The 16,393-nt window shown below is 38.4% G+C and overlaps 1 protein-coding gene across 1 annotated transcript in view; it reads left to right on the top strand.

Moving 5' to 3' along the window:
- Positions 1 to 7,630: 7,630 nt before the first annotated feature.
- SRPK2 (SRSF protein kinase 2) overlaps positions 7,631 to 16,393 on the top strand; it is a gene marked incomplete at its 3' end in the record, with an annotated part of 72,258 nt that continues 63,495 nt past the window's right edge. The window contains exon 1 of the mRNA XM_008936567.1: positions 7,631 to 7,871. Within this exon, the coding sequence (XP_008934815.1) occupies positions 7,631 to 7,871 (241 nt within the window). The remainder of the gene's footprint in view (positions 7,872 to 16,393) is intronic.

Genomic DNA, 16,393 nt, shown 5'->3' with positions numbered 1-16,393 from the left:
CGGCCTCCTCCCGAACAAAGCAGCGAAGGAAACCCCCTCGGTGAACCAGGCTCCTAGGGCGAGGGCGGGCGGTGTCGGTTGTGAATATTTTCTGATTTTTCCAGAAATCAAGCAGAAGATTGAGCTGCTGATGTCAGTTAACTCTGAGAAGTCGTCCTCTTCAGAAAGGTACGGCTGCATCTCCTGCATGAGCGGCTGCGGGGTGGCATCGCCGGGCAGCGGCGCAGGGCTCGGGTCTTTGCCTCGTTGACTTTGCTGCCGTTGTGTACGTACTGCATGCTGGTTATCGTACCGTCTCCATCGAGCCTCTCTTTTTGGTTGAGCTTTGTGCGTTTCTGCAGAGATTTATTGGTTTCTTTGGGTTTTTGGTTTTTGTTTTGCTCGTTTAACGAAGGCTGCGGGGGCTGCAGCATGCAAAGGATACTCGGGCAGGCTGCTGCGTGCGGCTCCTGCAGACCTTGCGGGCGGACCTTGCTCCTTTCCACTGCCATGCGACCAGCATCTCGATGTCTCCATCCGTTGTTGAAAGACCTCGCGTTTTCGTTGTGTTGCAGGAAACCGTTCCGCGGTTCCAAAGGGTTCCTTGCCGTTTAGATGCGTAGGAAATAGAACTTGGTGAAGCGTTTCGTGTCCTGTTATGTGGGAAGGGAGTGTCCTTTGGAAAGTAGCTCAGGAATCGCAAATCCTCCAATTAGTCACATTCTGTTAGATAGATGTGATCCTTGTTCAAGTCTGTGCTAGGAAATGGAGCAGTCGCTGCATGCAGTAATGGTTCATGCCTGCAGGTAAGGACAAAATGACTCAGAAGTGTTTTTAGAGCAATTATTTTATCTGTCATTCAGGTTATTGCAATTTCAAGTAGCTGTTTCGTTTTAAAGAAATATTTTGAGGTACTAAAGGCACGTTAAGTTTTCTGACGTGAAATAACCTCCTGGTAGTTTTTTTGTTGATTTTAAATGATTGAGCCCTGCTCGCTTCTGTTTTGCTTGCAAATGGATTTTAGGAGAGATTTTTATTTTCAAAATTGCTTAAATCCAGATCAACATAATATCTTTATTTTTCCAAATTGTTTACAGTAATCATTTTGACCATATACAGAAGACCCGTAAGAATGTTCTATTTTGCCATTTTAAGATGGAGTGTTGGCAAAAAATTCTAAGCGCTCGATCTGTATGTTTAGCTGAAATTATTATCTAAAGCACATTTTGTTCAATGGCTCAGCACAGAAAGACGTGGTAATGCACTGAAGGCTATCTTAAGGAAACAAGCTAAAAGACAGCTTTCAAAATGAAGGAGTGCTGTGTGGCATGTGTGGTTTTAAAAAAAAACAAACAAAATGAGCAGTTTAATTTGATTTATAAGTATATTTTTGTAAGATACGTGGAGGCAAACTGCACTGCCTTTCACCAGCTGTATTATAACAAAATATCAGCAATGAGAGATACAGAAAATGGTGGGGGGGAATGGGTTATTAAGTCACCTTCCAAAATGGAGAAATATAAAAAGAGCTTTGAGAGATATTTTTTTTATTTATTCAAAATTAAGACTCATGAAAGAAAACGTTAAATGTGTATTTGTTCATCTCTTTATTGATGCCTATAATTTTTAAATACAGGAGTACTAAAATGGTGGTGATAACAGAAGGGATGATGGGGTGAAAATAGAAGAAGAAACAGGTGTTAACTTGATTTATGGAAAGGCTTTTGTTGGCATTGCTGTGTGGAAATTTGGTATATAATATAGATATTTATTAATATGAATGTTATGCAGCACCCTAAAACTGATCGGTGTTTTTGAACAAAACATGCATGTAGTTGAACTAATGGTAGTCCTAGATGACTAGGTCCCTGTGAAGGATTTTAACACAATTAGAAAAATGCGTTTGTCTGAGATACTTTTAAATGCCATCATATAAAAATTAAGATTTCATAACAGCATGAAACATTATCTTGCAATAAAGATGAAAATGTGGATGTTGTGTATGCGTTTCTTAGGATTTAAATATGTGGTATTGTTCACCTGGAGATTGATTTGACACAGCAGCTGCACAATTTACATGGTCAGTTATAAATGGAAAAAAACTTTATGTATCATCTGAGGTTCTTTTCTTCAATAACCACATTCTTTTCACATATCTAAAAATAGACTGAATTTTTTTGCAAGCTGTTATGAAACAGTGCTGTCTATCCTCTTAGCTGCCAGTTCCTTTCAGGGCCTTCTCAAAATTACTGTTTAAGGTGTTTTTAAGGAAAAAAGAAAAATACAGCATTGACTGAACTGTCCTCAGTCTGCAGTATGGCAAATCGCAGTGTGTGTTCGTACCATACAGGCATGAAAATATGCATGGTTTTGATGAACATAAAAAGGGAATTAATACTTGCACTTTGTTTTTTTAATTATTGCCCATTTTTACCCTTGCTCCTAGTGGTCGGACTTACTGAGAAGCTCAAGTTCTCAAAGTGGAAGATCTGAAAGAGTCCATGCCTTGCTTCTTGTTTCCCACACTAGCAGAGGCTGCTAGACACTGCTTGCATAGCGGGAGGGGAGGGGAGGGGAGAGGAGAGGAGGTTCTCTGTGCATTTACAGAAACTGATGAAATGGGAATAGAGAGGGAATGGAAGAGAAGCTCATTACTTGACTCTTTCTTTGGTGGGTCTTTGTTTTTCCAAGACAGTTTAAGTGTTTGTAGGTTTTCCTGTTCACTTGGCAAGTTCAATATGTTATCCTATTCTAGAGGAAAAAATGATGAGAAGGCAGCTGGAATATAATGGATGATTTGGCTGTTAAGGAAGCTCAACATGTTAGAAATCCTGCAGCATTCTGTTACAATGGTTGGTTATATGGTTTTCAGAGGCTTTTAGGAGACATTAGCCAGAAAGTGAAATCCTCCCTTTTGTTGAGGATCCTCTGACATGTTAAAGACATTGCAGCCTGGAAAAGTAAATCAACACAAACATGAGATGTTTTTCAAAGTGAGATTCAGCCTTCCTTTCCTCTTGCCTCCCCCACAGAAAAACTGTAGATGGTGATGGAATAATACCTGTGTTTTGGTGTGTTACGGAATGTTTTGTTAAGCAGACACAATCAGGAAGCACGTATAAGTCCTGAATTTTGGAGTAGTTAATGTTGCCTGTGTACGTGTCATCAGCCTGTGGCAAAGTCGTTGTTCCTTGTTGATAAGGTAACCAGGGTAACTGCAGCTGCATGTGTGCACATGGGTGGTTACAGTGGATCAGGTAACCTGCTGTACCTTGTTACACTGAATTGATTTGTTTGGATCTCTGAGCTTTGAGTACACCCTGGAAATGCTTTCCTACAGCACGCTTACAATGTGACACACACCTTCTTTATCTAAAAAGTAGTAACTTTAACTATCGTGTATCCTCATATTCTTGTTTCAGAGAAGACTCTGTGAGGTAACTTGTCCAAACCTTGCAAATATTAGAAAGTAAGTAGCAGCAGCCAGATAGAGGAGGATGGTCTTTCAAGAACCCACCAAGAAACCAAAATTACTTTAATTTCTGTTCTCTATGAGTGTATCTGTTCTTCTCATGTACATTATAGTCTGTTGTCAATTCTGTTACAGTCAAGATAGTCCTTTGAGCTTTACAGATTTATTCCCCCCCCCCTTTTTAACAGCTTTGTGGAGCTCTTGCAAATCTTGACAAAAGTCAGTTCTTCACCTGGGTCACTTTCCTACTGCAAACCTAATGTATATAGTATTTTTCTTTTTCATAGTTTAATTTAGGGCAAACAACTGGGTGTTTTTTTAGCTCTGATTTTGGATTCTAAATTTGTCACCTTAGCAATACAGTTTGACCACAGGGTAGTTACTGATAAAGGTTATTAGCAAGACTGGCGAGTCTGAATTATCTTACCTGCTCTTTTCCTGTCTTTCTGCAAAGGCTGCGCATGCACATTTCTTTGAAATATTTTTTTTAAAAAACACTGAAGCAGAAAATCAATAGCAGCCACTCATGAGCAGTTTTAAAGTAGGTAAGTGATGTGTGTATAATTCAATTTTCATGATTTTGAGGGATTTCATAAATAGCAGAGAAGGGAAGATACTCTCAAATGACAGTAGGACAGCAAAGTTTGTGTTATTTAATTTGTAGAAGTATTTGGGGTGATGCAGGCAAGGTGGAAGGACACATGATGGTTTGCGGTTTTTTTTGTTGCTTTTGTTTTTTCTTAGCCTTGGGCTGGGTATACTCTTCTCTTTTTGTAATTTATCTTTGCAGAGGAAATTAATGTATTTGTCAGTGCTTTTACGTGGTTTCTACATCAGGTCAGGCCAAGACCTGAGTCAGGGATAAATAAAAGGCAGAAGAAATCTAAAATTAGGAGGAGGAGTAAAAAAGGTGGGGACTGAGTACTGTCTGCTTCCTTTTCTAAGAGACCTAATGCTAGTTGATACAAGAGGCATTGTGAAACAAGTTAAAAAGCTGAAAGGTCCCTTCGGGCTTAGGAACATGTGTTTGTTTTTTTTTTTTTTTAAATTCCTTTTTCTGTGTGCATGTTTTTCTTTAATGGTGGATGCACTACTTCTCCTAAAGCATAAAACACGTGTTTAAAAGTAGAACCATCAGCTCACAACAATTCAGTATGAGCTGACATTGCTGTGTGCCAGATAAATGTTTTGGAACAATTAATAAGGGATTATAACATAATAATTATATTGTTACTTATGTAACATTGAAACAAAACATAATTACCAGAATAATGCAAAGGTTTCATGAGCTCCACTAACTTTTACACGTTTTAAAAATACCATATTTCTTTAACTGTCTTCCCACTTCTTTTTTTGAAGTGTCGAAGAAATACTTGCCTAACTTCCAATTCAAGGCAGTTCAAATTCATTTTTGGTAGTCATATAACTAAGTTTTGTTGAAAATAATATATGATAACAATGAACAGTGTATATTTTTCCTTTTTTTTTTTTTTTTTCAAAATTCCAAGCTAATGCTGCTATTTATTGTATTTTATCTCAGAATTAGGGAGGAAATCATCCTGTATAATGTGGGTCCTAAGCTGTTTGTCCAGGGAGACCCTTCAGTCCACCACCAAACTCTGTTTGGTGACATTGTGCCTGTATATCTTTCTTAGACTAGATACTTAATTTTAGATTACTAAAATTGGACCAGAAGAAATACTATGCTTTGTGTATTTTTCATATTAAAGATGTCACTGGCTTATTGTTTTAGTAGGCACAGCTTTAAGTCACATATGGAAGGGATGTAGAGACAAGGAAAGCTGCAGCATGCCCTTCTGCTTGTGTAGAAAAAAGAATGGCAATAGAAGCAGCCACTTGTGGAGCAGTTTTTTTCACTCAAGGTGATATTTGTAGGGGACCCTGCCTATATCCGTTCATTAGTAGGCTTTGAAAATATTTAGAATTTGAAATTTATTTTTTTTTTTCAGTGATAGAGGTTTATTTCTGTGTGTGACTGGAATTTGTGCTATACATGAGAATATCATGCACTTTGATATTTATTCACAAGTGAAATGTGTTGTTAGTATTCCTACTGTTCAGATGATCTTCTGTGTGCTGCTTGATTTTTTTTTTTTTTTTGGGTGTTCTGGGGTTGTTTTTTGTTTCCTTTTTTATCTTTAAGAGCTTTTCATCATGCAGTTATTTGTGAGGTATTTATTACAGGGAGGTTTCTAACGTACCTTCTGAAAATACAAATCTCAGTTTTTGACCCTTACTGTTGGAACTGAGAGAAATTAGGGAAAGGGAGAGATTAAAGGTGTTGGGATCTTGTATGAGATTTTCCTGTAGGTCAGCTGTTTACTGGTAACTAATTCAAGCAATCCAGTGATGATTATAACACAGTGGATGGCTAAAAAAAAACGTGTACGTAAAATATTTGAAAACCTCATCAATATTTCCACCTCAGGGTAGAACATCACAGAAAAGAGTAATTGGTTGTTTTAGGGAAAGCCTTTTGTATTACGAATTCAGTCTTTTTCATGGCTTGAAACTTTTTGCCTAATCACAGTTTTAATGACGACTTCACTAAAATGTCCACTTCAGACCCCTGGACAGATGGTAAGAGACCATTGCCTGATAGATCGCATAAAACGGTGTGTACCTCTGCCAGATAACTGCATTTCTGTTGTCACTGTGCTGTCTTACAGGGTAAATTAATTTGTGGTTTCCTGCATCTTCATATTATATACCTATAAATGAATAACAAATTTAGATGTTCGTATAATTCAGCAAATTTACTGTGATGGGATATTTGCGTTTTCATTGCTCCACAATTGATGTAGGTACCAAGGATGCTAAGCTACAGGTTAAGCAGATGTATGCCAATTTGAGCATTCCATTTTGTTGCATATTTTTTGTGTTGTATAAGCATATTATCAGGAAATTGTAGCATTGCTTGTGAGTTGCTGTGAATCCTTTCATTTGATTGAAAAATACCTTTTCTGTCCAAAGGATGTTATGACTAGAAGGTCTTTTGCTAGTTCTGTCTTTAGGAATTTTACACTCCAGAGCCAGTATACGCCCCAGGTGCTTACTTATTTTCTTCAAGACTTGGCCTTAGGCATGGGTAAACTCTCTGACAAAATCCAGTCACTGTTACCCTAAAAGCAAATATGAAAGTCATCCCATCCGAGATGCCTACCAAAGCCATGCTGTTGATTGTGACTAGATGGATAGCAAATTGCTATTTCCTTTCTTTGGCTTCACTCTTTTTCTCTCTGTTTAGTCTTCAAAGCTCCCATTACAAGACAAATGTGGGGCTCAAACCTCTTCCTTTTATTTATGCTACAAATGAAGGAGGACCAGTTCTTCACAGAGTTTGTCTACACAGCTTTCTGCATGTGGTGGCAGCTTTAGGTCCGTCAGGCTTTCTTCAATGAATGGACAATGTTCAAGACCACAACCATGTGCCACGTGTACGTTCTGTTCCTATGAAATTTTGGCCGTTATGTTTAATAGGATGTTCAGAAGGCACTTTAACCTCTCTTTACAGATAAGTGTGTCTGAATTCTAACTTTATCTTTGTCTGCCAACAAGTGGTTGTAAAGTGGCGATACCCTCATTGGCGTAAAAGATTGTATTTCCTTCTCTCGAAAGCTTGTGAAACGCCTATCTCTTAATGTTGTGCTGGTTAATTTTGAAAACTTTTTTCTAAAACCTGAAACAGCACAATTCTGTTGAGAGAATTTTGTAAAGCTACTTATTTGGGAAAATGTCATTGAACTAACATGAAACATTTTAAGAATTCAGTGCTTTGTTCCTGGTCCCCAAATCTACTGAGATATTCACAGCCTTCTTAAGAAAGCAAAGACTTGTGCTTACTTCTATTGCTCAGTACTACAGTGCATGGGGATGGAGTAGTGTCTTTTAGAGGGGCAAAGAAGGCCATATTAGTGCAGAAAGTCTTCTTAAGCTGTGTTTGTGTTCTGTGTTGTTAAAACTTAAATTTTAGCAGCAGTTCTTGCAGAAACCAGGAGAATTTAGTCATTAGTCCTACTATGAAGAGACAGTATGCTTTTCTTTTGTCACCACTGTATCCAAATATCCAGCAGTGACTTTCTTCCAGTGGAGGTGGAAAATGGGTCTGAAATTCCTGTGGGTTTCAGTGGACAGCTGTTTTGTTGTTCTGTATCCAGCATGGGGACCTGCACATTCTCGTTGTCTGTCATCTGCTGTGGCCACTGTCCACAGAAGTGTTCAGTTCCTGCTGTGCCCGCATACCAGACGTATCAGCCTCTGTTTATGCCATGCCATGAACTAGAATGGAAGATGTTTGCAATTAGTTCTGCTCTTTATGGATCCTTCTATAAAAGGATTACTTTACCCATAGGAGACCACGTGTGGTGGTTTCCTCAGGAGTGGTGCTTTGTCATCCCTGGTATGACAGCATAAAGCCTTTCTGACAGCTCCTATTGCGTATGTGCAAAGAATCAGGAATTTCCACTGCTGCTTTGTGTCTTAGCCATAAGTGTCTGCTTCTGAGAAGACTGAAACACAGCTTTGGACCATGACTTTTATTCATAAGAGATACAAAAAAGATGATCAACCACAGTGATTCTGAAATACATTTTTTTTAATCAATTAAAAAATTTTACTCTATAAATAAGAGTATAAACGGTCTTTATAATACTTTGTTTGAAGTCTCACTTGGCTCTTTCCTAATTAATATTTCAGAGTATTAATGTAGAAAGCCAAATAAAAAAAAGATACATCCTTTTTCAGAATGCTTCTGTTCTACAACAGAAGTGAAAGAATGCAGAACTTAAAAAGAAAGAAGCAGTGGTCAAGGAAAAAAAAAAATCCCCTATCTCAAAGTATTTTTGATACCTGTAGGTGGATTAATGAGACGAATTGGTGTAGACCCCATTTCTCAGACACTCTGGCTGTAGTCTGCTGCCAGAGAATGCATGATGTTTTTGTGGAGACCACTAATAAAAAGATTTAAAGGTGCTGTTGGTCTTTATGGAGATCTGTTTACAAGTTTCTCAAAGGCAAACTTATTAAATATGTTTCTGTAACTTAATTTATATATACTTTGTTTCATCTGTTTTTTTTGCTTCATTTTTGTTACTCTTCCATTATAATGGTGCACGGTTGAGTCCCGACTTGAAAAGAAAACCCATAGGAAAGATCCAGTCAAGATTCCTTCCAAACGCGTTTAGCACATAGGAATTTCAAGGGCTATTGGAAAAACCAGAGGACCGACTGAAGTAGAATGGTGCCTGAGAGTGCCAAAACATTTTTTTTCCCCACTGTAATTTAAATACTCAGTAGTTTACAAAATGCCTTGGCAAAACTGCATGGAGTGCAGGTGCCAGGACAGCCTAGGCAGCATAGACTACCTTGAACTTGAATCTAAGGCAAAATTTATACACTTCACCTTCAAAGTGTTACTGATAGCTTTGCTAAGGAACTTGTTAAAGGTGTATGCCCTGTTAGCTATGCCACTTGTCAGAAGTAGCCAAATGTGGAGGGCTTTGGGTCCCAGGGGCATATCTCCTGTCCCAGCTAACTAGATAAGTGCAGGACTGTTGCAGTTGTATCCCCAGAGCCAGCCAGTAATGAGACTGGTGCTTGGTCCCAATAAGTGTGTGTGCTTGTACACGTGCTCACATACAGAAAATGTGTGTGCAGCTGACCACACACATCAACAGAGGCTTCAACCAGTGCTTTTATTGGCACCCACACAAACATACTCAGGCAGGAACTTCATGGACAGCCCAGTCCTGTTCCTCCTTTACAGCTCCTCAGGGATACAAGTCCACTAGTGGAATTTTTACAGAAGTCCACACACATGCTATAGGCCTGCCCTGGTAGCCTGTTTTAAATGGTCTGTGTGGTTGCTGAAGCTTTGGTGTCCCCCAGTTCTTTGCACCTAGACCCACAAGCCCCTGAGGTTTGTGTTCTCCAGTTGCTGGTGCTTAGATTCTTAACCGCTTGCTGGCCAGGCTGGCGTGACATTGCCCTGAGCTCACACATACACTCTCAGAATAGAAAGTGCATCCACAAAGACAACAGAAGTAGGGTTTAATGACTACAAGATAAACTGTTGTGATCAAGGGCGGGGCTGAGTCAGACAAGTGCACTGACCAGCCACCCATTTGCACTAGACCTGCCCCATTTGTCCTCTTCTCCTGATGTCTTCCCATATTTATATCTCCCTTGTCCCCTTTTATCTCTGTCTTTCTCTGCCTTTAGTGCCCTCCCCTAAACATTTGATAATGTCTTGCTTATTCTCATAGGCCCATGGTATTTTTCACACAATCCCAAAATGTTGTTCTTCCCTGCATCCCACAGTAACTCCTGTACCCCTTAAGGCAATAACCTTTAGCTTTCAAAGTGTTTCTGGGGAGAGAGTTCCCTCCTTGACTCATCTTGGTGGGTTTCATACTGAGGAATATGGTCTAATTGATGGTCTTGGGAGTAGATGATTCAAGTGCTCTGTCTTCACTGGTGAGGTGGTTGGGGTTTTTCTACCTATTATTTTTCTGCTGATTCTTGCTGGATCTGTTTCTATTAAGATTAGCCTTCAATCAGATAACCTAACATCAGTCTCCCAGAGGCCCAGTAGCACCTGTCAAAACTGCATCTAGGTCTCTCTGGATTTTTGGCTATCTGACATGGGCATCCAAAAGATTGAGATCAGCTGAGGATACAGAATGTACAATTACTTTGTTACTACTTATTAGTCTCATGGAAATTTAGTATTGCAGTTTTGTCTACTACGTAACTCCTTCTTGGTTTGTAGACCTGTATTTCTGGAAAGGAAAAGTGAGGTATCTCCTTACAATGTGTTAAATATATACTCTAGGCTTCGGGCTCACACCCGCTGGAAATGTTAGGCTCACGCATCTAGGGAGGGCAAAGTTCAGCAGTGACCGCGAGCAAGTGGCACTACTTTGCTGAGCTTGTCCTCTGTGCTTGCTGCAAAACCTATTTGAGGTAAAAGCACAGGGATGCATAATAATAGTAAGGAGTTCTGGAGCATAAACCAACTCAGAATAGACATCCTGCCTTTATGCATTCTGGTCCAGAAAAGCGCTGTCTCATCATAGTAATCGAAAACTGTTTCCTGGGCCAGTTTAAAAATGGCAAAAAGCATGTATCCTATTTTAGAAGGGGAGTGATGCCTCCAAGGTGGACAGGAAAGCCAGGCCTTAATTTGACCTGCAACATCAAGAGATTGCTCAATTCCTTTGCAAGGTAGCTGAGCAGGCAAAAAACACAGACCCACAACATATATTAGCCAATATTTGGCTATCTGACATCTGTATTCAGAAACCTGGCATGTATTATTTCTACTATAAGAGCCCAAGAGCTAGTTAATTCTTGAGGCTTTGCCAAGTTGTTTCTCTCAGGAAGAGAAATAGATTATATGATTTGAGGGTTGTGAGATTTTTTTCTGTATGTGAAGTCTTGTTTATTTACAAAGCATGTAAACAGAGCTCTGTTTGCTTGAGCGGAGTAGAAACAAAATGCAACAAGCAGCTATTTTGCTGATGTATCCAAGTCTGCCTGTCTAGCAAGTACTGTACTAAAAAAAAAGCCCATAAAACTGAAAAAAAAACCAAAAAAAACCAAAAAAACCCCAAAACACCCCAAAATCCCGCACAACTTTCTCTCCTGAGATCACAGGCACAGCATTTTCTTGCTGTTGTTTTCTGCTTAAAACAGAGAGGCATATATTCCTGCAAGTTTCACTCAACTCCTTTAATAGTTGTTACTTACAAAATTCTTAATTCTTCACATACTTGACAGTCTGATGGGATTTGATGTGCAAAAAACCTGTACAGTTTTTTCTTTTTCTTTTTTTTTTTTTTTTTTCTTCTCAGCTGTTGTGTAAAAGACCTAATGCTTTTTTTTTTAAACTTAGACTGCAAGGAAGTTATTCAGCCCAGCCATCAGTCTTGACTGCAGGTAAATAAGAGCAGCTTGATCACAGACCTTTTTTTAGGATAACAATGCCATACTTAAAATACAACTTTCAAAACAAGTCTTTATGCATAGTATAATACCTTTATTCACTTTCTGGACTCTACAGTTTGTTGCCAGGTCACATTGCGTGGTATTTGAAGACTCCTGCCCTTTACTGCAAATAGCTCTAGTCAGGCCTTTCCCATGGACAGGTGTAAGCTGCTTTAGGATCTGTCTTTCCAGGCTTCTGCCAGATCTTCACTAGACTTCTCTAGGGTGAGAGTAATTAGATTTAGTGTTTTGGTTTTTTGTTGTTTGTGGTTTTTTTTTTTTTTTTTTTGCTTTTTTCATTCTAAATGATTATGATTCTTCCCTAGAAAGGCTGAGTAGATTATCACGTGATGCTTCATCACTCTGCTGCATTGGTCTAAGCTTGTGTGAGTCAGATGGAGCTGATGTACATGCTGTCTTCCTTAACTCCTGAAAGCTTCTGAAATTCATGACTTCCTGGCTCTCTAAACATCTTCTAAGATCTCCATGTTTGGTCCACAACTACCAGTTCATGTCTGTACTGTTGCCTGCAGAAAGTAATATGAGACTGAATTGCAGTGGAGTTTTATATGCAAATAATGCAAGAGGTGTATCCCAGAGATTTCCCTTTACCTCCCACTCCAGTCCTCATTCTTCTTGCCTCTCTGTGTTTAAAGCACTGATGCATTGAAAGAGGTGTGTTAGAGACATGAAACTATGGTGGTATTGCACTTGCTTCTGCATGTGTATATATGTTTGACAAAGGTTTTCTAGTAACTTGGTTATCAGCTTGTAATGGCTAGAGTTCACAAGATTTATCATGGTATAGTTAAAAAATGGTCTAGGTATATACTGAAGAACAAAAGGGTTAGAGGTTTAGGATATATTTGACATTGATTAAACAATAGCGGTGACAATTTTTTTATCTTGACTTTAGCAAGACTTTGGCACTGTCTGCCATAACATCTTGGTTGTCAAACTGAGGAATTCTGGGCTAGGTAAGTAGGCAGTGAAGTGGATTGAGATCTGGCTGAAGTGTTGGGCTTAAAGGACTGTGGTTAGTGGCACCAAGTCCAGCTGGAGGCCAGTCACTACTGATATACTCCAGCAGTCATGCTTGACTGGGGCCAGTGATGTTTAACATCTTCATTAGTAAGCTTGCTGATGGGACAGAGTGCACCCTCAGCAAGCTGGGACGTGATAGAACGTATCCAGTGTTGGTATAGCATCTGACACACCGTCTGGTCCAGTTCTGCCTCTCTGGCTGTTTGTTTCCCCTTCTACAGTAACTGAGGCTTTGCTAGCTTTGCAATGCTAATTCTTTGTTTTTTTTCCTCTGGCTGTTTCTAGAATTCACTTCGGTATTTGGTGTTTAGCTGTTTTGCATCTAGGGGAGGGATTTGGTGTCATATCTACAGGCAGATGTTTTACAGTGGACTTAAGACAAAAGTAATCAATAAAGGAGGTATTTGGTTGTTGTTCATCTGTCCTGGCTATTTCAGAAGCATATGCTATTCCTGCATCTTAATTTCTGAGACTCTGAGTTACTCATAGTTAATTATGCTTTTCACTTATTAAAGATTCAGCAGATTCTAAAATAAGATTTGGGTTGGATGTGTGTGTTTGCTTATTTATGATAAATTCATAACCTTAATTGTAGTGGTGAAAGCTTTTTATCTAATTATATTAATGATGTGATAATTTAACTCTTTCAACACACGTGACTTGATATAGTTGGCATATGACAAGTAATACAGAAGCTTTCCCTTCTCTTGAGCAATTGCATCTTTATTCACTGGTAACAAAACCATCATTTTGGTTTCTGTGGAAACAGCTGTGAGGTAATGACTGGGCAAACTGTAACAACTTCTTTATAATTAAACACCTAGTAAGGTATTTTCACCTGTGACTTCTATCTTTTTATGTTGGTGCCAGCCCATTCTGAGTAATAGGATGCAAACTACAGATACTCAAAATTATGAAAAAAACCCCGGCAGAACACTCAGCTCATTGAGTAGCTTATTGATAGGAGCTTGGCAATGAGACTTTCTTCTAAAGACAAAGGAGGCTATGGAGTAAATATTTAAAGTGTTTTATCTTTAAATATGAAACAAGAACTTGAAATGTAAATAGAGATGTGTAAAAACAAATTCTGAGTGTAATGCAGTTAACTGTCAGCATGGATACTGATGCACAAGGATTTACTGGTAAAATACATTGCATTGCTTTTCTGTTAGGATAGGCACATTCTAATCATTAGCAGGATGCAGCTGTTTTTATACAAATGTAAGCCTCAGTGGTTTATATTGTGCAAGCACTCAGTACTATTGACTAGATAGATAGATGTTCTATCCTTCTTTTTTTAGCCCCAACTGCATGTATTGTGTCCCCCCCTGTTGATTTGTTTCTTGGCTTGGTGGGTTAGGAGGATCACAGCTTACAGTACATCAACTTACAGTCTATATTTTCAAGTAGTGCTGGTCACCTGCTGTATGACCTAGATACTGAAGAATCAGTAGGCAATCGAAAAAGAAAATTCTTGCTAAGTAAAAGTGATTTTTTTTTTTTTAAGCAGGATTATGTGGAATTCTCAGAGAAAGATACCGACAGGATTTTCATATTCAGTCTGTCTGCAGAGTTCAGTCACAGACTGCTTTGAGGGATTATAAAAAGTATTTCTTATTTTGACTGTAATAAAATCTATGTTGTTTAAAAATAGTATTGAGATAATGAACTAAAAATCACATTCTGTGGCATGCTTTTGTGTTAAGCTTTTTTTCCTTTGAAGCCATATGTAAATGGATCATGGGGAGTGGTTTCACTGATTAGAGGAGGGAAGGTATTCATATAGCGAAATTTTTTATTTTGAAGTAATCTGGTCTTTGTGAGTTGGAAGTCAAAGTTATGGGATTTAAAATGTAAATGAAGATTGAAAGTCTTAAAGTTCATTTCTAGTTATTTTTTTGTTGTGTTTGTTACTGTTGTTAGCATTCAATCCTGTAATTTCATAGTAATGCAAAAGTCTGCTTTCAGTTACAGTGTTATTTCACTGCATGTAATAGAAATGGCTAGAACTGAAGTGAAATACAGACTGGCTTCATTGTGCCACATTGGAGGATTTAAACTGCTGTTGTGTAGAGGTATTTAAACTGCTGTTGTGTAGAGGTGGGTGTTGGTGACAAAGTGTCAGTGGAGGTAATTTGTTTGGAGTGAGTTGCTAACTGGATAGGAAGGTGAAAACTTGGGAGTTAATAAGTCTGCTTTTATTTTGTGTGTTGGTTTGACTTCAAACTGCAAATCTTAGGTAGTTAACTACAAATCATGAAATGCACTATTTATGTTAAACTTAAGGGGAAAAAATGTTATGAAATATAGGGAAGAAAGTTATATTTATGCTATTGAAGTAAAAATATCCTTTGTCAGTATCTTTTAATTTTATGAGCTTCTAATGGCTCAATGGTTGGACTTGATGATCTTGGAGGTCCCTTCCAACCTAAAGGATTCTATGATTCTATGCTAGTTGAGTTTGGCAAATAGGTCTAGATATTACTAATGACTGTTCCAGTGTTGCTGACATGACTAGTTCAGTTTTTCCAAAATCTGTTGAATGTACTGTGTTTTGCTTAAGCTATATTGCTTTGGGTTTATTTTTTTATCTTGGTTTGTTAATTATTATTTTTTTAAAAACATTTTTAGTTGATTGCACATTGTTGTGTTGCATACTTCAGAACAGTCCAAGCTCATGTTGAACTGGATTCTGTAAACATAATAAAGATGATGGTGTTGCTATGATGTAATTAGGTTTGTTAACAATACAAACACAAAAGGGAAGTGCTTTGTTCACAGAAGATGCTAACATCTCGTTGATTGTGATTTATCCATTCCAGTTTTCTTTCACATGATTTGATTTTTCCTAAGGATGGGGATCTTTAGTGTGAAAGATGCATATATGTGTTTCTGCCAAACAAAGATGACTAGTGGAAAGATGTGGTATGTATAGACACTAAAGAGAAGGATGATTTTTTCCCCAGTTTTTGCTTTTTTAGAAGGAATGAGGCTTCAGTTTTCAGAAATTACATTTTAACGATTTCCTTTAAAGCATGAGTATAAAAAGAGACATGTAAATGCAGTGTATCTTTTAAAAATTTGTTACACAGTTAACTTTTGCTGGAGTATTTCTTGCCTTTTAACAAAAGGTGCTGAAATAAAAAATTCCCCTGCGCTTCTCTTGTCCTTGTTTTATGTCAGTCTTAACACTTCAGCATTGTTTTGTTAACTTTATCCTAGTCCCCACTGTTGTTAGACCTGCAGTTAGCAAACACTAAAGCATCAGCTAAAAGAAACAGGCACTGGCAGAAGCTGGTAAAACTGATTTCAATGAGCTGTATTAATTTCTACCCACATCAATTATACGTACCTGTCTCCAGCTTGTACTCCTGTTTCTAGCTTACTTTTACCTAGGCTGATAATTGTAATGTCCTTACCTGAGGAAAGCTTGATGTGTCTCCCTTCAGGACTCATCAATAGCTGTATTTGAAGTGTCCTTAGGGTTTTGGGCAGAGCACCAGAAGTCATTATTCTCCCTCAGGGTCTGATTGTGTTGTGTCTGAGGTGATGCCAGCCTGTGGCAGTCAAAGCAAAAGGCCTGTGTTTGACTGCCAAGCACTGTTGTGTTCGTACTGCTTTAACTTCTAGGCCATTTTGTTCATTCTTGCAAACTGTCATTTTTACTTCTCCATGTTGTGTATGACGTTATGGATCAGAGAGAAACTAAGACATAGATATGGCAATTCTTTACTACATACTTTGATTTACCTTTCAATGTAATTTATGCTCCTTTGCCAGTTTTTCATGTTACAATGGGAAAATAGCAGTTATTCTCAGGCTTTTAGCAGGTGCTCACTGCACATCCATAAGGAGCTGAGCAGACCTGTGTGGGGACTGCTCAGTGACTGT

The sequence above is a fragment of the Merops nubicus genome, unplaced genomic scaffold (assembly GCF_000691845.1).
Source record: "Merops nubicus isolate BGI_N331 unplaced genomic scaffold, ASM69184v1 scaffold15183, whole genome shotgun sequence".
Lineage (NCBI taxonomy): Eukaryota > Metazoa > Chordata > Aves > Coraciiformes > Meropidae > Merops > Merops nubicus.
The sequence above is the reverse complement of the archived record's forward strand: the minus strand, read 5'-3'. Positions and strand labels throughout refer to the sequence as shown.